The 26698-nt window shown below is 49.9% G+C and overlaps 2 protein-coding genes across 4 annotated transcripts in view; both read left to right on the top strand.

Annotated features, from left to right (window-relative positions):
- Positions 1–1296: 1296 nt before the first annotated feature.
- Positions 1297–11445, top strand: PLA2G15 (phospholipase A2 group XV). 3 transcript variants are annotated; one of them, XM_080828234.1, is made up of 7 exons: positions 1345–1513; positions 3954–4110; positions 4242–4343; positions 6648–6766; positions 7015–7113; positions 7503–7727; positions 9518–11445. In XM_080828234.1, exons 1-7 carry the CDS (start codon positions 1399–1401, stop codon positions 10027–10029), a joined length of 1329 nt encoding a protein of 442 aa, XP_080684360.1. In that variant the 5' UTR covers positions 1345–1398; the 3' UTR covers positions 10030–11445. The 3 variants fall into 3 exon arrangements, with proteins under 3 accessions (XP_080684361.1, XP_080684360.1, XP_080684362.1); XM_080828235.1 differs by lacking the exon at positions 4242–4343 and having other exon boundaries at positions 1297–1513; XM_080828236.1 differs by lacking the exon at positions 4242–4343 and having other exon boundaries at positions 7628–7727; positions 9518–11439.
- A 2154-nt stretch (positions 11446–13599) lies between these two features.
- The window catches only part of SLC7A6 (solute carrier family 7 member 6), a 36865-nt gene continuing 23766 nt past the window's right edge, over positions 13600–26698 (top strand). The window contains exons 1-3 of the mRNA XM_080828025.1: positions 13600–14066; positions 15941–16068; positions 25674–26226. Of these exons, the coding sequence (XP_080684151.1) occupies positions 25710–26226 (517 nt within the window). The 5' untranslated portion in view covers positions 13600–14066; positions 15941–16068; positions 25674–25709. The remainder of the gene's footprint in view (positions 14067–15940; positions 16069–25673; positions 26227–26698) is intronic.

Genomic DNA, 26698 nt, shown 5'->3' with positions numbered 1-26698 from the left:
AGGCCATCCTGATGCCTACCCCCCTCCACTTAACCCTTGACTGTGGACTCCTACCTGTCCCTAGTACTGGCGAAAGGATCTCTGTGATCTCCCACTGTGGACCTGTACTAGATTGGTCTTCTGCAACCCCTTTTCTGGGGCCTAGGATGGAGGTGACGGAGGCAGGGGTTTGGGGTCCTTGCTGGGGCCTAAGAGAGATAGTTGGACCTTCAGAGGGTAGTGTACCCCAACCACCAATGTGTTTCCCTGTAAGAACACAGGAGGGGCGGGTCAAGATGGTGAGTCGATTCATCCACGAGTACTCTGAAAGGCTAGAAAGGGTCAGCGATTGGCCAAGAGGAAGGAAGGAAGGAAGGGGCGTGCCAGAAGTCTTAAGACCAGCTACAGGGTGATCAGGGTGTTGTCTGGCCCTCAGGAGGAAGTATGTGGAGGATCAAGACTTTCAGTCCCCAAACATACTAGTCTCTTTATCCTGGAGTGACCCATGGTGCTGGTCATATTGCCAGCTGTCAAATCTGCCCATTCTGTTTGGCTCTGATTCCTTGAGCAGGGAATCTGTGTCCTCTCTGGATCCTCAGTTTGCTAGGGAATCTGCCAAATGGACTATGGCCACGGGCCTGAGGCTCAAACCTACTTTCTCCGGGGCACCAGAACTGCTCAGTCTCGAAGGGTGACTCCATAATGCCCGCAACTAAAACTTTTGGCCAGGCAGCCCTCACACATTGACTCGTCCCTCCCACCCACATTCTTAATCCCTGGACGGACACAGGGGGGTCCCTGGACCCCTTGCTTGAACCCACGTGCCATCATGGCAAGGCGTGAAGAATTGGTGTGGGGATTGCACAAAGGTCCTGGTCAACTACCGGTCCCCTAAGGCCCAATAACTTTCCGGGACTCATTTCTCCCCTTCTTCCCCTTGCTCTGACCAGAGTGTCTCAGCAGCCGCGAGCACTGGACCCTGCACCCACGCTCTGGCGGACCCGTTCCAGATCCCAGGTCAGGGACGAGCCAGGAATCGGGAATGAGGGCGCGCAGCGTGGACTTGGGGTACCCAAGGATGGGTTGGGTATCCAGCAGCGGCGAGCTGGGTCCGACTGGTCCCGGACTGAACGGAGAAGCCAGGCTGAACACCAATCGATCGATGCGCTCGGCGTGCGGCGCAGTCTAAGGAGCTGGCTTGGGATCCGCAGGGGCGAGGCGGCGAGCTCCGACTGGGAGGGACGTGCCTGGCGGCGAGTCCCTATTGGCAGGTCTTTGGGGGGGAGGTGGATTCTGATTGGCCGGGCCCCTATGGCCGAGTGCGGGCGGCGGGGTTAAGCGCGTCGCCGCCGCCCGGGCCTAGGCGCGAGCACGGAGCGCTGAATCCGCACTTCGGACCTGTAGCGGCGGTCTCACGCGATGGGTCTTCGCGTCTGCCTCTACCATGCGACGCTGCTCCCGGGTGCCTTTCTGTTCCTCCTGCTCCTGGCAGACCCCGCGCTCCCGGTCGGACGTCCCCCTCCAGTGGTGCTGGGTGAGGCTTGGGTCCAGTCGTGGGTCCGTGTGTTTGTGTGTCTTGCAGGACTGGGTGCGTTGGCCGGGAGAGGAGCTATCTTCTCGGTCTGCATCTGCTCCTAGCACGAGGTCGGGAAGCATACGACTGTCTGTCTTGTCACCTGGGTCTGTTCGTCCACTCCCGCCATGCTGGGCACGGGTGTGGTCAACCTCTGCTCACCTTCCCCTGTAGAATATGGGATAAGTGAGAGGGCTACGGTACAGTTGTCCTTCAGTACCCCTGTCTACGTCAGTCCCAAGCGTTGCCTTGCTTTATGCCCATTTTTTTTAGCTAGAGAGACCGAGGTCCTTTGGCCCCACTTCTGAGCCTTGGTGGGAGCTTGGATGTTCTCTTGGTCCCAGGGTCCTCATTGTTGGTCTGGGCATGGCTAGGAGGCTGTCTCTCTGGACCCCCAACCCCATATGTTTCAGGAAGCATTATTAAAAGGAAGCTTTTTGGGGAAAGAATGACTCTCCTAGCCTGCCACCAATACTCCCCCCCACCCCCAAACTTATGAAATGGGTGGCCTTGGGCCTGAGGGAGGCCTAAGGGAATCTGAGGATGGCTAAAGACAGAAGTAAGGGTTGCAACAATGGCTGTGAACAGATGTGAGGAAACATGCTTGTACTCTTAATCCTGCCAGACCAGTTTAGAGTGGGCTATGTTGGGATTAGATAATCTCTTCTGCCTATTCCCTCCTTGGTTCTGGGCCCTGCAACTATGCAGGAGCCACAGTGTTTCCTTGTGGTGGTGGACATGGGTAAGACTTCTGTCTTGGGGGCCTTGGATGCTTCATTCAAGTATTGGGTTGGTGGCCAGCCAGGACTCCTAAAGGCAGAGACATTCTAAGGTATATGTTAAATACCTAATCTGCTGCATGACCCCCATGCTCGCTCTTTTACTTCTTTTTTTAAGATTGTATTTATTTATTTGACAAACAGAGATCACAAGTAGGCAGAGAGGCAGGGGGAGAGAGAGAGGAGGAAGTGGGCTCCCCGCTGAGCAGATAGCCTGATGTGGGGCTGGATCCCAGGACCCTGGGATCATGACCTGAGCTGAAAGCAGAGCTTAATGACTGTGCCACCCAGATGCCCCCAGAGTCACAGAATCCTAATCTGCCTAGCTTCTCAGAGAGTGAAGGTGTTGGCATAAATCCTGGGAAACCCCAGTGGGCAGCAGAAGAGCTGTTCTGTGCATAGAGCAGGGACCTGACCTTGGCTATCAGAGGATCAGCATCCAGGGGTGACCAGCCTCTATGAGTGAGACCTAAATTGGTGGTAGAGGAAGCAGAGACCAGAGAAGTGATACAAAAGAAGTGGGCAGGAGAAGACTGTAATAAGCCATTTCTACCCCCCTCGGCCTCAGTCTCCTCATCTGTAAAGTGGGCATAGTAAGGACATTGTCTCCCAGTGTTATTTGAGGTGAGGGTACATAGATCTCTCTTGTCCTGGTTTTAAGCAAAAAGGGGCTTAAGAAATGACCACTGCTATTTTTAGAGGCCACACAGCCTGTCCAGGACAAGGGGCATTCAGGCACAGCAAATCTGGTGGCTTCCTCTTTTAGCCAATTCCTTTTTGATGGAGACAATGACCAAGATCTCTGCACTGTCATGCTGAAGACTCCCCACTTCTGCATCTGTATAATTAAGGGAGGTGAAGGCAGGTGCCTCCCCTGCCTCCCATGGTTTCGCTGAGGGCACTGTGAGATGATGTACAGGGGGAGCATGCCCTCTTCAGGGCTAGGTTCATAGAGCCCAGAGAATGCTCAGGAGAGCCAAGAGCTGGTTGTTCACTTGGTGATCATGGATTCTAAATGAGGATGTGCTTGGAAGGTGTCAAGGGCATGGCATGTAGAAACAGGTGAGGCCTGAAAGGTCAGTGGGGACAAATATTCTGAGTAGGGCCTTAACATTGGGCAGTGAAGCTGCGGGGGTGGGTTTGAGTGTCACGAGGGCCCCAGGGCTCTGTGTAGACTAGGCTCTGTGCAGCTGGTCTGTTGACCAGCTTGGGCAGAGAGAAGTTATCCTTGGGCCGGGGCACACCCACCCCTACTGAGCCATGGCTGGAATGGTGTGATGTTTCAGGGTAGCCATCTCTGCCATGGGGTCCAGGTGTGCTGAGAGGCTAGGGCCCTCCAGATGGTCTGCTCCCTGAAACCTTACTGGGCTCCCAGTAGGCTGGCAGCTGCCTGTGTTCATTGGCCCCCTCCACAAGCTTGTCCTGGAATGCCTTCCCTGGATTCAATTTTGGTTGGATAAGTGGCCCAGGGTTTTGTCTTCTTTCCCTCTCCTTCTTTGAGTGAACAAGGCTCTCCTCTGTAGCCTGGAACAGCTGTGGGTAGAAGGCCTTTGGGTTCAAGCTTCAGGGGTCCCCAGCCTGCCAGGTCCAGGGCCTCATGCGTGCTCTGTCTCTCTCTGCAGTGCCCGGCGATTTGGGCAACCAGCTGGAGGCAAAGCTAGACAAGCCAACGGTTGTGCACTACCTCTGCTCCAAGAGGACGGACAGCTACTTCACACTCTGGCTCAACCTCGAACTGCTACTGCCTGTCATCATTGACTGCTGGATTGACAATATCAGGTGGGGGCTGAGACACAGATGGGGTGCTGCTCACCAACCCAGCCTAGAGAAATCTCTAGAACCCATTTTTGTCTCATCCCCACTCAGCAGACCCTGAGGTCACTGACCTATTGCCCTTCTCATTTCCTCAGGCTGATTGGCACCAACTCTGCACCCTCCCAGACAGAACTTTCTTCTGTTTCCTGCAGCTCTTGTCCCTACCTCTCCAGTTTATGCCTTGTGATTCACACCTTGTGCGTGAATTCCTGTTTTGGGTTTTGTTTTTTTTTTTAAGATTTTATTTGGGCGCCTGGGTGGCTCAGTTGGTTAAGAGTCTGCCTTTGGCTCAGGTCATGATCTCAGGGTCCTGGGATCGAGCCCCACATCAGGCTCCCTGCTTAGGAAGTCTGCTTCTCTCTCTCCCTCTGCCCCTCCCCTTGCTCCTTCTCTCTCTTACTCGTTCACTGGCTCTATCAAATAAATAAAATCCACACACAAAAAAAATCTCTACACCTGACTCTCAGTCTCGAGATACAGGTCTCATGCTTCACCGACTGAGCCGGCCAGGTGCCCCCTTACATGTAGATTCTATGCTCCAGACCCTATTCATAGTCTCAACATGGCTGTACCCCTTCCCTTGCCTCTGAGTTGGCCACTGGCCCAGCAGCTTCTTGTTCCTCCTGGGATATACCAGGTCTCTATGTCTTTGTACGTACGGTTCTTTGAGCCCGGAATCTACCTCTACACCCTTTGCTTTATAAATTCCTTCCCCTTCACTCTTTAGAACCCGAGCCTGGTCCTTCTGAAAAGTTTCCCTTGCCACTCCCCAGAGCTCTTAACCTTTCCTTCCTCCAGGCCACATGCCTGTTTCCTTTCATCCTTATCAGGTGCCATAACTTTGCTTCCAAGGATGTGTCTCCCGCCCCCCCCCCATAAGATGATAATGTTTTGGGAATTACTGCTTATCGAATACAGGCACTGTCCATATTACATACTTTCTTTCATTTAGTCTTACAGCAACCCTCTGAGACAGGTACTGTTTTCAGATGAGGAAATCTGGAAACTCAAAAAGCGTTACAAAGTTGCCTCGGGTCACTCAACTAATAAGTGACAGAAGCAAGATGTAAACCCAGATTGCGTGACCCTGAGCTAAGACCCAGCTCCCTGAAGGCAGAACTTGTATCTTGTTTATCTTTATAAACATAGAACCCAGAACACAATTGATGCTCAGTAAATGTTGGAACTGAATGGAGTTTCACAAACTAAATTTTTTCCCTGGGGACATACTGGCTCATTCTCCAGGTGTTTTGCCTTTCCCAGTTGTTTGTTTATGACACGTGCTTTGTTGACTTTTTCCTCTTCTGTACATGATCAGGTTATTTCTAGGCTGTTGATCTGCAAATCTATTTTTATACCAGAGACGTGGTCTCAGGTACTGCCAATGGGCGTTTCGGGCTGATACTGAGAGGGGCTTGTCAACCTTCATGGACATCTGACTTGTTTAGAGCTGCTTTGGCTTTGTAGAAAGTTTTCTCCACTTTGCTGAGTGGCCACTGGGTTCGCTGACAAGTTGCCCTAGAGAAAATGGGCTCCCAGGACCTATTATTTGGGTCAAAGTTGGTATCTTGTCAGCTTTCTGTGGCTGATCTCAGGGGATTAGAATTCAGGGCCATCAAGGATTGTAGGTCTAGCCTGTGTTTTCTCTTTCTCTCTTTTTCTTTTTTTTTAAGATTTTATTTATTTATTTGACAGAGGGAGACACAGTGAGAGAGGGAACACAAGCAGGGGGAATGGGAAAGGGAGAAGCAGGCTTCTTGCAGCGCAGGGTGTCCGACGCGGGACTCGATCCCAGGACTGCGGAATCATGACCCGAGCCAAAGGCAGTCACTTAAAGACTGAGCCACCCAGACACCCCTAGCTTGTGTTTTCTTGGGCACATTTTTCTGCTTGATAGCAGGGAGGCCAGAACAGAGTTCCTCGTCTAGCACAAAGCTTTCCTCCTGTCTCCCACCACCCTGTCCTGTCGTTCTTCCAGGCCTTGTTTGTCCATCCACATAGCAGCCACAGGTGTTTAGGCCCTGAGGTGGGGCTTTCTCTGTTTGGTTCTGTTGTGTGCTACACTCTCCTTTGCCCTGTGATGTTTCGTGGTGGGCGGGAGGAGCTGAATCCGCAGAGATGGGGCAGTGGGTGCATGCAAGGTTGGGCTGCCTGCCTTTTGGATCAAGTGTGATGTGGATGGCAGAGCCAGGCCTCGCACTTCCCTTTCCTAGCCAAATCCAAGAGCTGCATTCTGAGGTGGGTGACACCGAGAAGGAACTATCGCTTTGACAAGTGTCCTTGGATTAATCTTCGGAATGGGTCTTGGTTGGGGTCCTCAGGTGGATGCGGTCCCTCTGATCTGTGCTTCATAAACTTGCTTTGTTACTTTTTGGTCTCCCCTATACTTCCTACCAAACGTGAGGATAGTAAGGGATATGGCTCAGGATCCAGGGCAGTTTTAGGACACACCAGGTTCAGTGTCACCTCTGGATCACTAGCTCAATGTCCTCCCCTGACAGGCTGGTCTACAACAGTACGTCCCGAGCCACCCAGTTCCCAGATGGTGTGGATGTTCGTGTCCCTGGCTTTGGGAAGACTTTCTCACTAGAGTTCCTGGACCCCAGCAAAAGCAGTGTGGGTATGTAGCCCTTGCTCATGGCTGCCAGGAAATGGGGCTGGAAGTTCTGCTATATTCCCGGAGTGGGAGAAGTGCTCTTCGTTTGAAAGGGTAGCCTGTAAACTGTCTCTAATCAGTGTAGCCACTGAGTCTTACAGTGTTCCCTTGGGGATCTTTCTACAGTAGATGTCCCAGTCTCCTTGTTGGGCATGGCGTGGGGGTTAGCACTGCCTATCCTCTCTCTAATTCCCATACATTACTGTCTACAGGTTCCTATTTCCATACCATGGTAGAGAGCCTTGTGGACTGGGGCTACACACGGGGTGAGGATGTCCGGGGGGCCCCCTACGACTGGCGCCGAGCCCCAAGTAAGTGGTTACTCTTGCTTCCTCCCTGATGTCTTGGGGGGTGGGGTTGAGGAGGTCACAGTCACCATAGGCCCTGGGCTCTCCCCTACCCCCGGACCCTCTTGTGTCTAGCCTAGCAATCACAGCTATCACCCCTAGTCAGTCTGTCCTGTCCTTCCCCATCCCTCCCCCCAGGATTTCTGGGCCTCTGAGCCCTGGGGAGAGATAACGAGGCTGAGGAGGAGAAAAGGAGCTCCTAGGTTTCCTCCCACCTTGGGAAAGAAGACCATTCCCCCTTGGATTTTAGCATTTTTACCACCCACCTAGTCTTGGATCTGGCCTGAAGAACATTTAGTGGTTCAGGCCCCAGGACCCTTCCTTCCTGACTACTGCCTGGCTCTGGCCTACAGATGAAAACGGGCCCTACTTCCTGGCCCTCCGGGAGATGATCGAGGAGATGCACCAGCTGTATGGGGGCCCTGTGGTGCTGGTTGCCCACAGCATGGGCAACATGTACACACTCTACTTTCTGCAGCGACAGCCACAGGCCTGGAAGAACAAGTATATCCGTGCGTTTGTGGCACTGGGTGCGCCCTGGGGGGGCGTGGCCAAGACTTGGCGTGTCCTGGCCTCAGGTAAGACCCTGCCTGACCTAGCAAGTATGAGGGGGGGCGGCGGCTGATGTCAGGGATGGTGTCCTGTCTTTCCTTCAGCAGTGTCCTCCCGGGCCACCTTGTGTCTCTTCTCGGGTGAGGATCCTTCTTTCTCCAGAGTCATATGCTTTTCCAACCATCTTTTTTTCCAAAAGAGAACCTAACACTTTCCAAAAGGGAACCTAACAATTTCTTCCCACTAGGTGATGGCCTCGGTTATCCGGGTACATTTTTTTTTTCCAGTGTGTCCAGGCAGTGGCACAACTGTTGGTCACACAGGCACTTGCTTGTGCCTATGTCACAATACACATACACTGTGCTCTGGTCTGGCTGGCCTAACTCGGTCTGACCCCAGGTTCTTTGGGGGAGCCTTCTCCCTTTCTTCCTTTCCACCTTTGCCCCACAGAAGGAAAGTTGGGCTACAGTTTCCTGTTTATGAGTTAGACCTCCATCTGCGGCAGTGGGGAGCCTTTGTGGGTAACGCAGGGAGGAAGCAGGTGCAGATATCTTTGGGCTTCCTTGCCTGGCAGTGGGGAAAGCCGCCACCTCCTTGCCCAATCCTCCCCAGTTCACCTGCCTGTTTATGACTGTCAGCCTGCTAGCTGTAGCCGTGGGGCTTTCCTCCCTCCCTCTGCTAGGACTGGGGGTGAACCCATGGCCCCTAATTTTAGGAGCCACAAGCCGCAGCTGTGCTCAGCATGTGAGGAGCTTTCTTCCTCATATCATCAGCACTGCCTGACCTACTTGTTGGTCAACTGATAGTTGCCATCACGTGAGACCCAGTGCCTCTCCCGGTAGTGACGCTGGATTGGCTGGACAATGAATCCAGATATAGTGAGGACTCATTATAGCCACCTACTCTGTCCAGCCTGGACCTGAAAGGACAGATGGAGGCATGCCTGCGTCTGAGACAGGAGCTGTGGTGGGGCTCAGGTTCCAGCCTTTCCGAGCCTCCCTGTGAATCCCTTTACAGCTGTGCCTCAGGTTCTGGGAAACTGTTCTGTCAGGCCCTGACAGGGGCATGGTAGTCATGGACTAGCTAGGGGCTTCCTTTTCCTCAGGGGTCCTACAGCCAGACCCCACAAGACCTGAAGGCCTCTGGTCAGTCAGAGAGGTGCAGGGGTGGTTGGCTGTGGGCCCTGAATAGATCACATGACCCCTGTTAACAAGTTCCAGCTCACTCCCCAGAGGCCTCACCGGCTGTGTTGTTGGCATTCCTGTGTGAGAAAGCTTCTCGTTCTGCCTGCAGCCTCCCCTCCTGCCTCGACTCCTGCTGGCCTGGTTGCCTGGGCCAGTGACAGACACATGAGTGGGATACGACCGGGGTGGCTGGCGGCAGGCCTGAGACTGAGCCTGGGAAAAGGGAAACATTTTCATAACTCAGTGTAAGAAAAGAAAAAGAGGAATGTGTCTCTGGACTGCCAACGTGCTGATTGACCTTCAGCAAGGTCAGTGCCCACAAGTGGTGACAAGTGCTCAGTGGAGGGTACCGTTTACACAATGAATCACCTCGTGGGTATGCACTGCCTAAATCCCTGGTGACGAAGTGCAGAAGGAAAGAAACAAATCACGCTCATGTGCTTCCCAAATAGAGCAGAAATAAGGGGAACATGGGAGTTAGAATGCAGATGACAGTATGGAGGCGCGGGATTGCTGACTCGGCCCCTCCCAGCACCTCCCCCCCCCCCCCCCCCGTAGAGGCCCTGGCTGCACCGTGCTCCCCAGCCAGTGTGCGCACCTGAGCACAGACTGAGCGAGCCCTTTCCCTGCAGGAGACAACAATCGGATCCCAGTCATCGGGCCCCTGAAGATCCGGGAGCAGCAGCGGTCTGCCGTCTCCACCAGCTGGCTGCTGCCCTACAACTACACCTGGTCATCTGGGAAGATCTTCGTGCACACCCCCACAACCAACTACACGCTGCGGGACTATCACCGCTTCTTCCAGGACATCAGCTTCAAAGATGGGTGGCTCATGCGGCAGGACACGGAGGGGCTGGTTGAAGCCACGGTGCCTCCCGGCGTGCCGCTGCACTGCCTCTACGGCACCGGTGTCCCCACGCCAGACTCCTTCTACTACGAGAGCTTCCCGGACCGCGATCCCAAAATCTGCTTTGGTGATGGCGATGGCACCGTGAACTTGCAGAGTGCCCTGCAGTGCCAGGCCTGGCGCGGACGCCAGGAGCAGCAAGTGTCGTTGCAGGCGCTGCCGGGCAGCGAGCACATAGAGATGCTGGCCAATGCCACCACCTTGGCCTACCTGAAACGTGTGCTCCTTGGGCCCTGATCCCCATGCCAGGCAGGGCTGTGGGATGGTGTGGCCATAGCTGCTTATCTTGTCCTCTGGGGCTCTCGCGGCCCATGAGTGGAGTGGTCTGTGACTGACTGCCTAAGGTCCTCAGTCTTGGGTTGTGACACGTCTGCCACTGGGAAGTGCTGTTTCTTATCCTTCCTCTGTGGGAGGGAAGAAGGAAGAAATAGTCTGGCCTCACTTGAGGGATCCTTGCTGGAAAGAATGCTGCTGCTGATGGGATTGCTGTGACCTCAGGACTGGCTCCGCAGGCGGATCGGCTGGCACCTGGCCCCAATCCCGAACTCAGGGGCCATTTGTTCCTCATACCCCTGTGGCCTTTTCACACTCACCCACCAGACCCTGGTCCCTCAGTCTTCCTGTGAGGGATATTACTGAGCTGTGGTCCCTGTCCCTAAAGGTCCCAGGGATGGGCTTCTGGTCCCTACGGTGATCTTCCCACAAACTGGCCACATGTAGGCTTGCTACTGGCTGTGAGTGGCTTCCCTATGGCCCTGTTGCTCAACAGCCTGACTGTGGCTTTCTGGAGCAGCCTGGTTCCTCCTGCAGGCAGGGGCGGGTTTTGTTCTCCGTGGTTCCCAGGTCCTGGGACATTCACTCCTACCTCCCTCACCTCCAAGAGCAGCCTAGCTCAGGATTGGGCAGCAGGGGGCCCTCCATTTCTTGGGGGCTCTGTCCCTGGAGCCTTGATCCCCTCGGTTGGGCTGTTACCCACAGTATTGATGCTGGTTCCCTTTGCCCTGGGACTGTGGTTCAGGGATGAGAGCAGGGCTCAGTCCCATGGCCTTTTAGGTACTCATGTAGAAAACTCAAGGAAGCAACTGAGGCCATTCAGAGCTACCCTGAGCCGCCCTCTTGTTAACCCCACCACCACATTACCACCCTGCCATAGGGTTTTTCTAGCACCCAGGTGGGCTGGCACACGGCTGAGAAGAGGTAGGGCTCTTGCCCATCTTGCCTAGCACCTACTCCCACCAGACAGCTCAGTGGTGTTTAGTCTGCAGAGACTAGCCCAGAAACTTGAGTGGGCCCCTGAGAGAGCCAGGTGGCTTGGGGCTCCCCTGGGGGTTTTCTGTCTGTTCCAGAGGTGCTTCACGGATCTTCCTATAATAGCAGGGATGGATGGAGAGTCTGAATCTGCCTTGGGGACAGTCATCTCCAAGTGGGCAGAGGCTATAGGCCAAGACTGGAGTCTGGCCTCTAGGATGTGACCCCAGAGCCACAGTCAGGCTGGACCGTGCTGCTCTCCCACCGGGTTTCTGTGGAGCTGGATTTTCTGTTGGGAACATACCCAGCATCTCTCTCTCCTTTTATTCCTGGGTGGTGCGCTCCTCATGGAGCTCTAAGCAGGCTGTACCTTGATTCTGGCAATAAAAATACTCTGGATGCTGTAAAGAACCCTGGCTGAAGCTCTGTTCTGAGCATGAGAGGAGGGAGGTAGTGGAGTGGTGAAGGGGTTAGAGAGGCAGGTAATCAGGGGCTAGACCTTTCCTGAAGCCTTGATGGGTTCTTTCAGCACCAAGGAAAGCATGGGTTCTGTGCACCTATTCGGGCTTTATCCTCCTGCTCCATCTCCTGGAGTCTGCTTCCTCTGCTGGGATTAAGAACCAGGACCTGAAACATTCCCATTGGAATGTGGCTCCTGCCTCCACTCTGCTCCTGCTTGGCCGGCAGGCCCCACGTGCTGCCGTAGGGCCGGGGGCAATCCTGCAGGTCACCCTGGCTGGACTCTCCTTCCCAGCCTTTTTGTCCTCTCTCAACTTTCAGGTCTCAGCATCTTTTGATCTTAGAGTTCTTTTTAAGACACAACCCATCTATTTCGTTTCTTCAGTTTGTCTGCCCACCATCTCTCTCTCTCCCTACAGAGACTGAGGGAGAAGGAGAAACTAGGCTGAGACTAGGACAGAAACCAAGATGGGCAGAGACCAAGACTGGGAGTCAGTGGAAATGGATAAAGACAGAGAAACAGAGAGCCTGATACAGGGAAACATGTATAGAGATGGGGTCCAGGACTGTCTGTGGTGCAGAGCTCAGAGGGATTTTAGGGCAGTGCGAGGTGGCGAGAGCCCCAGTTCCTGCCTCCTCCACAGAGCCTGGGCTTTATGCTTTAATACACTCTGAACCACTAGAGGGCACTCTGAACCCTCACTGCGCTAGTTATTGGCCAAACCTGGAAGAAGGGTGGCCCAGAGAGGGTGAGGATGCCCAGCGATACATGGGTCTAGCTGCAACAGCTGGGCTTGGTAAAAGGATAACAACACAAAAGGGTGCAAACCCTTACCTCCAGGTCCTGCCCAGCCTGAGTCCCAGCTCTGTGCTGACACCCACCCTCCCATGCCACTCCTTGTGGTGGCCTTACAGCCACCTACTCACCCCTGACCTGTTTCAGCCCCACTGCCATCGTTGGTTTCACAGCTGGAGAGAGAGGGCATGTAGCCACAGCATTTAACACCAGTCAACTGGGGTTCAAATATGACCTCTACCAGCTCCAGGCAAGTAGCCTGGGGAGTCTCCTTACCTCCCTGAGCCTCAGCTTGCTCATCTGAAGAATGGAGCTGAATAAATGTACCCTGCGGGTGGTCTTGAGGAACACGGATGGTATTGGGGAACATCTGATCAGTGCTTGCTGCATAGTGGGTTTTCATGGTGGATTGTAACTGGGTGTGAGACAGCAAAGCCAGACAGCTGGATGCTGGCAGGTCATGTATGCGTTTGTTGCAGGGATAAGTGGACCAGCTGCCATTGAGTGACACAAGTGAGCAGAGAGTCCTTCCTCCGCCTGGCCAGAGAGACAGAGGGAAAGATCCAGGGGTCAAAGGGTCAGATTCTAAAGACTCCAAATATACACATACTCTCATTCACACTTAGGGAGGATATTCTAAGTAGAGAGCACAAGGGGGCCATACCAGTGAGGGTTCTTCAAAGATCATTGTCTCGGGTCTTTAGGTAGGAGAATGGAAGGGTTTTTAGGCAGAGGAGATTCAAAGTCATTCCCCTCTCGGGATGGGTTAGAAGAAACAGGGTGGGGATTGGGAGGCTGCTGGAGCTGGAGTGAAGAAAACCATGAGAACACGTTGCAGGTCCTTGGGAGGGCGGGGCAGGAGGAGAAAGGGTCCACGGTGCTGCCCATTTCTGACTATGTCACTGGGTGATGGGGAGCAGGGGTTTGGGTATGATCCGTCTGGAATTAGAGGGTGTGCAGTTGTAAACACGTGTCTGGGGGAAATGACTCCATGTCCTAGGAGAGAGTCATGGCTTGAGGTTGTGGACAGGAAGCTAAGGGGGAGGGCTCAGCTGCCCATGAGGTCAAAAGACCCTAGAAGAGCCCCAGAGCTACCAGACGAAAAGAGCCCCTAGAAGGAGAGGAGGAGGAGCGGCCAGGGGTAGAGGAAGACAGAAGGGTGCACCTCCCCCCAGAGGGTGTCAGTAGGGTCACACAAGTTGAGGACCTAAAAATGTCCTCAAACCTGAGCCCCAGGAAGGCGGGGCGGGGCGGGGAGGGGGGCGGTGTTCGCTACGGAATCACAACCGTGTCCCTGTGTCTGTGGAGGCCTCAGTGGACTTGAGCCGGGTCTGAGCTGTGAATGTGGGAGGACAGGTCCCGGGTCTGTGTCTTCCTAAGGTGCGTAGCGGAGGGGCTGGTGGTGAACGGGGCATGGAGGCTGTTTAGAGCTCCTTGTGTAAGCTGTTTGGCTAAGAGCCACAAAGGAACGCGCTGTGCGGGCCATTTAGAGCGAGGGTGGCCGGGCCCTGGTCACCGGCAGCCAAAAGCACGCAGACGCTGGGACGGCACTCCCGAGCCAGGCCGGCCGATCCCTCAGGCCACGGCGGCCCCAGAGGCCCAGAAGCGCCGCCGCCAGCCAACCCCACGCGGAGCTAGGCGTCCTGTCCCGACGCGGGGCGCGCTGTCGCGATCCGGCGGCGCGTGACGTGGCGGGGGCGGGGTCTGGGCGGCCGCGGCGGCCGCGGCGGTCGAGCGAGCGAGCATCCTGTCGGCGCCTGGCTACTGCGAGGTAACGGGCCGCGGGCGGGCGAGCGGGGGAAGCGGGGCCGGGGCCAGGCCGGGACCGGGGTCGGGGCCGGGGTCGCGTCCTGGAGGCCGAACGCTCCCTGCGGCCGCCACCGCAGCGTGCTTGGTGCGGGGTGCGGGCCCGCCAAGCCGGGTGCGGGGCGGGCCGGCGGCACGTGAGAGACGCCGCAGCGAGAGCGTGCGGGAGGGTGACGCTGTGCGTGTGAGAGGGACCGCGAGCGTGAGGGTGGCTCCAGGAGTGTGGGGAACCCTGAGTGTAAGACTGAGCGTGTGAGAAAAACTACGGGTGTGTGTGTGGGTGTGTGTGTAGGTGTGAGAGAGAACCCCCCCGAATCTGAGAGTGACTGTGTGAGTGTGCAAGAAACACCCTGAGTGAGCAAATGACAGTGTGGGAGACACCTTGGTGTGAAGGAGGCTCTGGGTGTGATGAGAGACGAACAGGCGCCCTAGACCAGAAGGGGGTGGGGGGAGAGGGAGGGAGGGAGTGTGTGTGTGTGTGTGAGAGAGAGAGAGAGAGAGAGAGAGAGAAACCCTGAGGGCGGGAGAGTCTGAGTGTGAGGGTGACTCCAGAAGTGCGGGAGAGGCTGAGAGTGTGAGGGACACTGTGGTGATAGAGTCCCCCAGTGCGATGCTGTGTGAGAGACTGGGAAATCCTGGAGGGTGAGTGTGATGAGAAGGAGAACCTGGGCCGTGAGAAACTGCAAGTGAGAAGGACAGCGTGCAAGGTTCCCTTCGGGCAGGATCAGGGCTTCCTGGGATGCTGCGAGATGGTCTAGGGCCAGGGCTTGCAGCCCTGGCCTGTTGGCACCAGGGGACTGTGTGCTCCTGCTTTGATGGCTCTCTCTTGTGTCATGTCCTGTCACCTTGTTTGATCATCTCATGTTATAAATGGAAGGAGATATTTGTAAAACATTCTGAGAATTCTTCACTAAGCACTAAGCAAACAGTCTGGGTACCACATTGTGTAATGGTCAGTATAAACGGGAATCAATATTTAACAGATGTTTTTGAGTGCCCCTTGTGTGCACTGGGCTGTGTGCTTGGTGACACAGTTCAAAAGAATTCGGTCTCTGCCCTTGATAGGGGGAAAAAAGCACTGCCAGCAAATCTAGCATCGTGATAGCAGAATGCTCCACCATCTGGTGCTTCTCTGAGAGCTGCTCTCTGATTTGAAGATCTGGGAGGAGCAGACTTTTTGAAAGTCTGTGAGTGCTTCCTGAGCTCATTTTTTGTCTCTCTTTGCTTGCTGTGAAGCCCTTTAGGTGGAAACTGCCCAGGCTGCCTACATTACGAAGGTGCCCTTGTGGGCTAATGGCTTTTGCTTCCCACTTTGTTCTCAGCCTGCCATTCAAGTTCTTATATTTGATTTCCCTGCCCTAACAAATAAGCAGAAAACCACAAACACGATTTTTTTTTTCCTTTCTTCCTTCTTCCCTGTCTGGCGATGGGTGTATTTTTATTGCAGACTGAAAGTAAATACCAGTTATGTGACTGATCTCCTTGGCCCTTCTTGGTACAGGAAATTTCCTGACCTCTGTCCTGTGTATTTCCTGCTATAGTCTCCAGGACGTGAATACATTTCTACAAAAGTGACCGAAGCAGGGCTTACAGCACCTGGGACTCGGGGAGCAGCACTGTCTAGCCATGAATGATTTGAGATGACCAGGCTAGTTCTCTGACACGTGTGGGCTGGTTGCTTCAGTTACAATCCACTGTGGGTGTGATGGAACTTCTCAGTAATTGAGTGCTGCCCCTGCCAGGCATGTAAAACTTTAATTTTACAAAGGGAAAAATCATCTTGCTGTTTACTAGATTCATTTTTTTTTTTGATAAGCTGCCTCTTACTCTTTGTTGCAGAGGTTAAATGGCCAAGACAGACAAATGGAATTAGGCCTTGCTGTGGAGACTTCCATTTTCTTCTCAGTACCTGACCATTTATGATGAGGCAGCTTATGAAAGTGTGATGTTTGCTTATTTCCTCCCAGGTGAATATTATTGCTCTGTTCTCTATTAGATCTTGGATCTGTGCGATTTGTGAAGTTTCAGTTATTTGTGCACCATATGAATAGGATGCTATTAATGAGAGTGGCTCACATATAATTAACAGTTATGTAACACTATATTATATAAAATTGTATGTTAAATTTTATCGTTTTCTAAAGAGTAATTGTGGTGGTTTATAATTAAAGATACTTCAGTGAGCTCGTTAAAAAGAAATTGAAAACCAAAGTCAGTGGAAAAGACTAGATATCACATACTGTTGAAAGTGAGGGTATTTATTCACTGTGATTGGGTGCTGAATTTGATATTGAGTTTCCTGGTACCTTAGGTAAAAAGATAAATATAGAGTTACATAACTTTTTCATTTGATAAGGGTACTATATATATATAGGGAGAGAGAGAGAGAGAGAAGGAGAGTTAAGCATTAAAAAAATTAACACCTGTTAATTGTGGGAAATATATAAATCTCAGAAAAGCTTAGAAAATAAAGAGTCTACGTTTTCACCATAGTAGAGATTTTAGTATTTTTCTCAACAATATTTCCCCCCATAGTCATCAGTTATAAAAGAGGTTTTTTTTTTTTTTCCTCCTGAAGATTTACTTATTTGGGATGCCTGAGTGGCTCAGTTAGGTCTCCGCCTTTGGCTTGGGTCATGATCCCAGGGTTCTGGGTTGAGTCCCATGTCAGGCTCCCTGCTAAGTGGGGAGCCTGCTTCTTCCTCTGCCTGCTGCTCCCCTGCTGCTCCCTCTGCTTGTGCTCAGGCACTCTCTCTCTGACAAATAAATGAAATCTTTAAATAAATAAAGATTTATTTATTTATTTTCAGAGAGAAAGAGAGCATGGGCATGGAAGGAGGGGCAGAGGGAGAGAAAGTCTTAAGCAGACTCTGTGAGCACAGAGCCCAATGTGAGGCTCGGTCCCACCACCCTGAGATCATAACCTGAGCCAAAACCAGGAGTCAGACGTTTAACCAACTGTGCCACCTGGGTGCCCCTATAAAAGAGTTTTTAAATCCAGCTTTTAAAATATTCTTTGTAGCTGAACTTTGAAAGATTCTTCTTTCTTTTCCCCCCTGAAAATTGCATGTGGTAGTTTCATGGTTAAATTTTCATGAGGAAATGTTAGTAGTCTTATGAGTTCCTTTGTTATCTGGTGCAGGAGCCTGTAAAACAGGATGAAAACCTACTAGAAAGCTGCATTGTGTCCTTACAGGCTGGGTTTAATGCTAGTTTTTCAAGACAGAAACTTAGCAGGTACACTGAATGATTTAATGGAAATTGTCTTCAATAGTGATTTTAGAGAGAGACTGAAAATCTCATACTGTGTGTGATCTTCACATACCGATTTCTCTATCAGTTGGATAAAAATTGAAGGCAGGAAGATAGCCAGTTCAGAGAAGATGATCTGGTAAGATTTTGTTGCATACTCTTTCCCCCAAATACCAGGCTACTGAGCTGGAGATAGTGGCTTAGTTAGGATCTCCTTGATTTTCAGCCCATTGTTGCAGAAGGTCTGCGGATCTGTTCTATGGGGATAGGATAAACAATGCATCTCACACAGGTAGGGACTGCTGTAGATAGAGTGGTGACTAATTAAATGCAAATGAATTTAAAACCATTATTGTGGTCATAGTTGCTTTTCATCATTTCTTCCCCATCATCTGTTATTTAAAGAACAACTACTTTGACAAAATGATAGGAACCACTGTCTCAGACTGAAGTTTGATCACTTCTCTTTACTTAAGGCTTTTTTTGCTTATTGTTCTGGCAAGCAGGTGGCTCAAGGTGTTAGATTTTCAGTAGGGTTTGTTGTGTATTTTTTCTTTTAGCTATTCTGTCCTTGGTATATTTTATTCAGTGATCATGGACTAAGTACTGAGCCTGTGCTAGGCCTTGTACTGGGTGCTATTAAAGTAGATCAGGAACTCACAAACTAGTTGGGAGACTGAAGCTACGTAAATGCGACAAAATGAGGGGGCTGCTGAGCAGAAGTATGAACTAGAAATTTTATGGGGACAAGGAGATATATGGAGAAAGATGGCAGCTAGGTTGTTGGGGGAAAGGTGGGAGAAGAAGAGTGTTAGAAACAGAGAGCTCAGTATGAACAAAGATGTGTTTGTCTGATGGACTTTGGAAACCCTGGACTACTCCAGGTTCTGGAAACCGCAAGTAATTCATTGGGACAGGACCTTGGGTGGGACTTTGGCATCAGGGGTGGGGGTTGGGGGACATAGTGATAAGGCCCTGCTAAGAAGGTTGGAATTGGTCTTAAAGGCCTCAGGCAGCACCTGGGGGAGGGTTCCTGACAGTGCTCTGCTACCAACTGAGAGATAGGGCTGTTATTCTGTTGTGAAATTTGGGGATCCAAAGCGGTGTTTTTTCTGCTTAGAAGGTTGTCTCCCACCCCATCCTGTCCTGCTCTCCTGCGTGGAGGTAAACTTATTGCAGATGCCAGTTTTTTTTTCTTTCCCACTCAGAATTCACATAATTACTTAGACAAGAGCTATGTTGGGACATTCCATTTTCAGGTCTTTTAGATCTTGCTGATTTTTTTTTTCCACACTCTACATGGAGCTTGAACTCATGAGTCTGAGATTAAGAGTCTCATGTTCTACTGACTGAGCCAGCCAGGTGGCCCTAGATCTTGCTGATTTTATGTCTACGTATTCTATTATTGGCTGAGAGAGGTGCTTTGAAGTCTAAATGTAATTGTGGATTTTCAGATCTATGATATTGCTTTATGTATTTTATGTATTTTGAAGCTATGTTGTTGGAGGAATACACATTTAGAATTGTCTTCTTGGTGAATTAACCTCTTTATCATTATGTAATGTCCCTCTTTATCCCTAGCAATATTTCTTTTTTTTAATTTATTTTTTTATTAACATATAATGTATTATTAGCCCGAGGGGTGCAGGTCTGTGATTCGCCCCTAACAATATTTCTTATTCTGGTTAATTTTTTGTGTAATGTTAATAATAGCTACTCCAGGGCGCCTGGGTGGCTCAGTGGTTTAGGCTGCTGCCTTCAGCTCAGGTCATGATCTCAGGGTCCTGGGATCGAGTCCCGCATCGGGCTCTCTGCTCGGCAGGGAGCCTGCTTCCCTCTCACTCTCTCTGCCTGCCTCTCTGCCTACTTGTGATCTCTCTCTGTCAAATAAATAAATAAAATTAAAAAAAAAATAATAGCTACTCCAACTTTCAATCAGTGTTCGCATGGTTTATTTTTTCCTGTCTTTTCCTATCTTTTTACCTATAACTTTTTACCTATCTTTTTATACCTATAACCTACTGAGCCACCCAGGCGCCCTCCAATGTCTTTATATTTAAAGCTGGTTTCTCATAGACTACATGTTGGGTTTTGCATTTTAATCTAATCTGTCAGTGACTGTCTCTTAATTGGTATGTTTAGATCATTTACATTTCATGTTATTATTGGGATGGTTGGATTAAAATCTTCCATCCTGCTAGTTGTCTTCTGTTTTCTATTTGTTGCTTGTGTTCTTTTTTCTGCCTTCTTAAAATTTTTTTATTTGAGTATATTTGATGCACAATGTTATATTAGTTTCAGATGTACAACATAGTGATTCCACAATTCCGTACGTGCTCTCCACAAGAAGTCTAGGTACCATCTGTCACCATACACTGCTATTACAATATTATTGACTGTATTTTCTATGCTGTAATTTTTAAAAAATGATTTTACTTATTTATCTGACAGAGGAAACAAGACAGAGTGAGAGGAGAGTGTAAGGGGCAGAGGAGCAGAGAAAGAGGGAGAAGCAGCCTCCCCACTGAGCAGGGACCCAGATGCAGGTCATCCCAGAACCCTGGGATGATGACCCCAACCCAAAGCAGAAGGCAGATACTCAACCAACTGAGCCACCCAGACTCCCCACCTATATTTTACTTTTATATATGCTATAAATCCACAATTCATTGCTACTATTTTTACTTGAGGCAGGCAATTATATTCTAAAGCAAATAAAAATAGCCACCCAAAAAGTTTTTTTTTTCCCAAAAGTATTTTTTTATATTTACCTCAGACCATTTGACATTATCTTACAATTCTCGAGAGCTCCATTCTGGTTTTTTTTTTTTTTCAATTTTTTCCATTTTGGCTCTTACGGTTTTCATCTCTCTGCTGAAATTTCCCATCTGTTTCTGCATGCTGTCTAACTTTTACATTAGAGTGTTTAATGTATTAATCATAGTTATTTTAAATTCCTTGTGTGGTGGTTCCAATATCTGGGTCATTTCTAAGTCTTGTCCTGTTGATTACTTTGCTTCCTTTCTTTTCTTTTTTTAAGATTTTATTTATTTATTTATTTGGTAGAGAGAGAGAGGGAGTGCCTGTGGGCAGGAGGAGGGACTGAGGGAGAGGAGAGAGAGAATCCCACTCAGACTCCTTGCAGAGTGCAGAACCTGACACGGGCTTCATCTCACAACCCTGAGATCATGACGTGAGTGAAAATCACGAGTTGGATGCTTAACCGACTGACCCGCCCAGGTGCCCCTGATTACTTTGCTTCTTGATAGTGGGTTGTTTCTCTTGCCTTTTGTTGTATTGCTTGTAATTTGTTACTGATTGCTAGATATAGGACTTAAAACAGTAGAGAGTGAGGCAAGTATTTATTCTGGGTACATCTCTTCTTTGGTAGGCTATTGGTGTGGGAGTTCCAGTCAGTTAGGAGATGAGTTGGGTTTGCGTTTTGTTGTTATGGTTACCTTAGGTGCACATGGGAGCTTCAGATTCCTAGGTTCAGGGGCGCCTGGGTGGCTCGGTGGGTTGAGCCTCTGCCTTCAGCTCAGGTCATGATCTCAGAGTCCTGGGATCGAGCCCCACATCGGGCTCTCTGCTCCGCGGGGAGCCTGCTTCCTCCTCTCTCTCCCTGCCTCTCTGCCTAATTGTGATCTCTGCCTGTCAAAAAAATAAATAAAATCTTAAAAAAAAAAATTCCTAGGTTTAGGATGGGTTTGCTGGAGGGAGGGCTTTTCCTCAATGTTTGTGCTTTACCCTCAACTTTAGGTCTTTTGTTGCTGGGTGCTTGCTTACCTGGTGGTGGGGAGCAGGGATTCTCTTGTCTTGCTTCAGCCTCAGTGTTAGGCAGGCCCTGTTTTTCTGGGTCTGGGGGGAAGAGGGGTGAAGATCTTTCTGGTGATCTTCCTCTTGCCTCAGAGGTAGAACACTTTTGATGGTCCGGGTCAGAATTTCCTCTTTTCCTCCAGGCATAAGGGTTGTTTTATTTTTCTTTTACTCTGCCCCAGCTGCCTTGGAAAGGACAGAGTTTGCCACCCTTTCCCCAAGGGTGTAAATTTTTATTCTTTAGAAAAGACCTTTGCATTTTTCCCAGAGTACTGATTGCTTTTCTTCTCCAGGCTAGCACTACTGAGAAACAGTCTCTGGTCTCCTACCTAGTATTTTTTTTTTAAGATTTTATTTATTTATTTGACAGAGAGAGAGAGATCACAAGTAAGCAGAGAGGCAGGCAGAAGCAGAGCAGAGAGCCCCATTCGGGGCTCGATCCCAGGACCCTGAGATCATGACCCAAGCTGAACTGCCTAGTATTTTTTATGAACATCCAATCCACTGAGGTCTGTGGAGAAAATCCTCTGACTGTCTATGCTCTTGCTAACCCACACAAGACCTTGAGTAATTCATTAAAAATTGTACCTGAGTTTTTCTACTTGCCTACATGTTGGTCACATCATTCTCCCTGTGCCACAGGTGAACCAGAGCTTGCAACTCTACAGGGAGGTGCCTGTTTTTCCGTAAATTTCAGTCGGGTAGGTTGTCCTATAACCCCAGCTCTCTGATGGCTTCAAGTAAAGTTATGGTTTTGTAGATTATTTGGCTTTTTCTTGTCATTGGAGTGATGCTTTCCCCAGCTTTCTGTATCCTAGTTGGATAGTTAGAAGCCAAGGCAATTCCATTTTATACTAATTTTATTTTCCTGTGAGATGAATTTCTCTCCTTCCCTGTGGTATTCTGAATAAATAAGTATTTGGTCTTCATCCACTGTTTCTAGACACAGCTCCTATAATTTCCTATATAAGAGCCATAGGGGCATTTTCTGTTATAATATTTGCTTTTGCTCTCAATTCCTGAAATAGCTCCAGGGCAATGAAAGTGAAATGGATGTCTTTTGTTATTTATATAACAAGCCCCTTTCAACCTGCCTCTGAGTTTTTGTTAATGAGGTGATTTTTGGAAAGCATCCAGATCTTCTGAGGATGGGGGCTAGTTGCTAGAGGAACCAACTGTGTGATTAAGTGGTTGGAACTTTCAGTGCAGTCCGACCTCTGGAGAAGGGAGAGAGGGGCTAGAGACTGAATCAATCACTAATGGCCAATGATTTTAATCAGTCATGCCTTTGTAATGAAGCCTCCATAAAAACCCAAAAAGGACAGAGTTTGGAGAGCTTTCAGGTTGGTGAACAGGTGGAGGTGCTGGGTGAGTAACTTGTCCAGAGAGCGCATGGAACTCCACGCCCCTTCCCATATGCCTTGCCCTATGCATCTTTTCCATCTGGCTGTTCCTGAGTTATATCCTTTTATAATAAACTGGTAATCTAGTGAGTAAACTGTGTTCTTGAGTTCTGTGAGCCGTTCTAGCAAATTAATTGAACCCAAGGATGGGGTAGTGGGACCCTCCAGTTTATAGCCAGTCAGTTGGAAGCCCTGATAACAACCTGTGCTTGTATTTGGCATCTGAAGAGGGGGCAGTTTTGTGGGACTGAGCCCTTAACCTGAGGGAGCTCCAGGTTAATAGTGTCGGTGATGCAGTTTTGGAATATAGGTGAGGTTTGGTGGGGTGAGGTCTGGAGCCAGCAGCCAAGAAAGAATTCTTGAGACATCTTTGGTACAAAATGCTGGTTTTATTAATGCATGGGGACAGGTCCCCTGGGCGGAAAGAGCTGCCCTGGGTGAACATTATACTCTGCCTGCCTCAAGTCATAAGGACACTTAATTTTATCTACATTTCCTTCTGGAAGTTAGGTTATTGATAAGAATGCTTTTTTCTTGTAAATCACTAAGACATTTGTAAACTAAGGGAGACTCCTGTCTTGCAGAACTATAATCTCTATAAATTAACTATTTGTTTTTCCTTCCCTTAGCTTCAGGGCAGCCAGGAGTGCTGAGGAATGTCACACATATCCCACCTTAGGGGTGGGGGTTGTGGGGTGTCAGCTTGTGCTTTGTCCTCAGCTTGCCTTCTGCTCCCTCATCATCAGGATTGAGTTAAATTGTCTGGTGTTGCCGAATTGTTTGATGTGTAGAAAACCCATACTCTGGTATCAGAGATCCAAAAAGAATATGTGGGAGCCCCAGCCTCCTCTCCCCATTTAGCTAGGGTCTGACTGAATAGAGGGGAGCCTGAAATGGTCTCTGGAACCAGGTTTCTCTGCTTGCCTCTCTATTGAGTTGGGTGGAAAAAGGCAGTCTAGGTCTGCACCTGACTCATGTGAGAATATAGGCTCCTCTGCTATTTCCAAGTTTGTTTTCATGGTTGCTTTGGCTCATCTGACGGACACGTGAAAACAAGTATGTACCCACATGCCTGTGCCTGCATAGGAAAACCTGCATGGCTTGGTGCCAAGAGCGAAAGGAAGAGTGGTGTGCCTTAAAGCCAGGTCTTACTTATCTAAGCAGAGGTAGGCTGGGAGTGAGGGAAGGCTTGCTAGTGCCCCCAGAGGAGTGTTTTCACTTATCTCCAGTGCAGACCCTGGCAGGGGACCGGGACAGGTAAGGCAGGAGTTTTGGATAGCGCTGTGGAAACTGAACTTTTCCCTGAGAACTGCTTACTCTTGAGTGGCTATTCCCTCACTCTGAGCTCCATGAGGTAAGTTTCTGGCACTTCCATCTTTATTGAGCAGATGAGAGTCTTCCGGGAAGATGATGTACTGATCTCATTCTTATCCCTGAAGTTATCTCTGTGACCTTAAAAGACTGATTCTTGGGTGGGAATCGTATGGCTTACAGGAATCCTTTATCCAGAAGATGAGGTGGGAGTAAGTAGGTGATCTGACTTCCTGATTACTGGGGCACAGGGATTGGGAGCAGGAGAAGGTCATGCTGAGTGCAGATTCGGGAAGGTGCATGTCTTCCTCTGACAGATTCTGCGTTCTTCATATATAAGTTGTTGTGGAATCTAACTTCTTTGAGGTTTCTGGACTGGCTCAACTTTAAACCAAAAGTAGTGGTATGTGCCATCTCCCTATGGGATGCCTTCTAATGCCAGGTCTATGGATAAGAGAAGCCACATAACTCTGACTGGGTGTCACAGTTTCTGGGTCCTGTTCTGGGAGAATCTCTTTGCAACCCCAGATGGTAGTGAGGGGCATGCTAAGGAGGAAAACAAATAAACTTATAGCAGTCAAGCCCCATGTTAGGGTGCCCTCTGGATGTTCTTTCTCCATTGGGTCTTAATTATATTCTCTTTTCTGGGCACTTTGGAAAAAGAGATGCATTGAATGGACAAGCAGCAATGTAGGAAATATGATTGATGTTGTAGACACAGTAATACACAGGTGTGTATTTTCATGAAGGTCCTTTGCTTGTTCTAGTCTTTGCATCGGCTCTGGTCTTAGCATCTTCCTAGCCTTTCTTGCCACCTGCTCGTGTTCTTTGCCGGCCTGAGAGTAGTTACAGACTTGTCCACATGTTGCTGGATACTGCAGAAGTTCCTGTTTATGTTTGGGGGAGGTGAGTGGGTATGGGCAGTGAGAGATCTACCGGGCTGGCTAAGGCTGTGAACCCAGTAGTGAGAGTCTGGTCTTTGCAGGACAGGTTTGTAGGTTTTAAAGATTTTTATTTATTTATTTGACAGACAGAGATCACAAGTAGGCAGAAAGACAGGCAGAGAGAGGAGGAAGCAGGCTCCCTGCTGAGCAGAGATCCCGATGCGGGGCTTGATCCCAGGACCCTGGGATCATGACCCGAGCCGAAGGCAGAGGCTTTAACCCACTGAGCCACCCAGGCGCCCCAGGTTTGAGGTTTTAAAATGGTAAGACCATTGGGCGCCTGGGTGGCTCAGAGGGTTAAGCCTCTGCCTTTGGCTCAGGTCATGATCTCAGGGTCCTGTGATCGCGTGCCGCATTGGGCTCTCTGCTTGGCAGGGGGCCTGCTTCCCCCCTCTCTCTACCTGCCTCTCTGCCAAATAAATAAATTGTGATCTCTGTCAAATAAATAAATCAAATCTATAAATAAATAAATAAATAAATAAATAAAAAAAATGGGACAGCCAGACCAAAACCAAAAGTACACCTCAGGAAGAATCCATGCTATGGATAAACCTAATGCCAGCCTACCCTCTGTGTTAAGCCAACTTCCAACTTCCAACTCTCTGTTGTTAGAAGTTGCCATCAGCTGAGCTCTTACAGTTATCTCTTGGGAGCACTAGTTATCTGCCTACCTCCATTTATTTCTCTGTGTCCTGTGGTGGAAACGGATACGACCTCATTATATTTAAGTCTGTGTGTAAGGCATGCTTTTCGTATATAAGAGGTTGGCTTTGCCAGTCTAAACCAGAGACTCACCAGTTTCTGCCCTAAACTAACATACTTATATTCTTTGATATTCTTTGCCAGGCCACAGTAAACACAAGTGTGAAGGAAACATTTGCCATGGAAGCCAGGGAACTGGAGAGCCCTCCACCAGCCTACCATCTCATTCCAGAGGCCAGCCAGCCCAGGGAAGAAGTCAGCATGAAGCCTCAACAGACTGCAGAAACTATGCAGCTAAAGAAGGAGATCTCGCTGTTGAATGGGGTCAGCTTGGTGGTGGGCAACATGATAGGCTCAGGAATCTTTGTCTCACCCAAGGGCGTGCTGGTATACACTGCGTCCTATGGGTTGTCATTGGTCGTATGGGCCATTGGTGGGCTTTTCTCTGTTGTTGGTGCCCTTTGCTATGCAGAGCTGGGGACCACCATCACGAAGTCTGGGGCCAGCTATGCTTATATTCTAGAGGCCTTTGGGGGCTTCATTGCCTTCATCCGCCTGTGGGCCTCCTTGCTAATTGTTGAGCCCACCAGTCAGGCCATCATTGCCATCACCTTCGCCAACTACATCATCCAGCCCTCGTTCCCTACCTGTGATCCCCCGTACCTGGCCTGTCGTCTCCTTGCTGCTGCTTGCATATGTAAGTCTGGGGTTTAGTGGGGGAGTATGTTTGAGGGTGTGGGTTCCTTTGATAATCGTAGTGGTACCTGTACTTGAACACCGTATTTTGCTTTTGAGGGGAGGGGGAAGAGAGGCATCTTACCTTTTGTCTCTTTTTTTCTTTTTAAAGATTTTTATATATTTAAGAGAGAGAAACTGGGCAGGAGCATGGTGGGAGGGGACAGGGAGAGGGAGAGGCAGATTCCCTGCTGAGCAGGGGGCCAATGTGGGACTCAATCCCAGGACCCTGGGATCGTGACCCAGATGCTTAACTGACTGAGCCACCCAGGCGCCCCGCATCTTACCTTTTGAAGAAGTAATCTCACCAAAGTCATTTAACCCTGAGAGATAAGTAAGGGTAAAGGTTAGGGATGAGAGAAGTTTGAGTCTTTTTGTGACTCTTGATGCCTCACATTCCTTCTATCTTGACTCTTCCAGAGTTCTGTTCCCCA

The sequence above is a fragment of the Martes martes genome (assembly GCF_963455335.1).
Source record: "Martes martes genome assembly, chromosome: 17".
NCBI lineage: Eukaryota > Metazoa > Chordata > Mammalia > Carnivora > Mustelidae > Martes > Martes martes.
Note: the sequence above shows the minus strand (reverse complement) of the source record. Positions and strands in the feature narration are given on the sequence as shown.

What these genes read in the sequence shown, in the direction of transcription:
- PLA2G15 (XM_080828234.1), top strand. Translation starts at nt 1,399, where the DNA reads ATGGGTCTTCGCGTCTGCCTCTACCATGCGACGCTGCTCCCGGGTGCC. An exon ending in TGCCTTGTGATTCACACCTT is followed by an intron (nt 4,344 to 6,647) that starts GTGCGTGAATTC and finishes CTCCCCTGACAG; the next exon opens with GCTGGTCTACAACAGTACGT. An exon ending in TTGGCGTGTCCTGGCCTCAG is followed by an intron (nt 7,728 to 9,517) that starts GTAAGACCCTGC and finishes CTTTCCCTGCAG; the next exon opens with GAGACAACAATCGGATCCCA.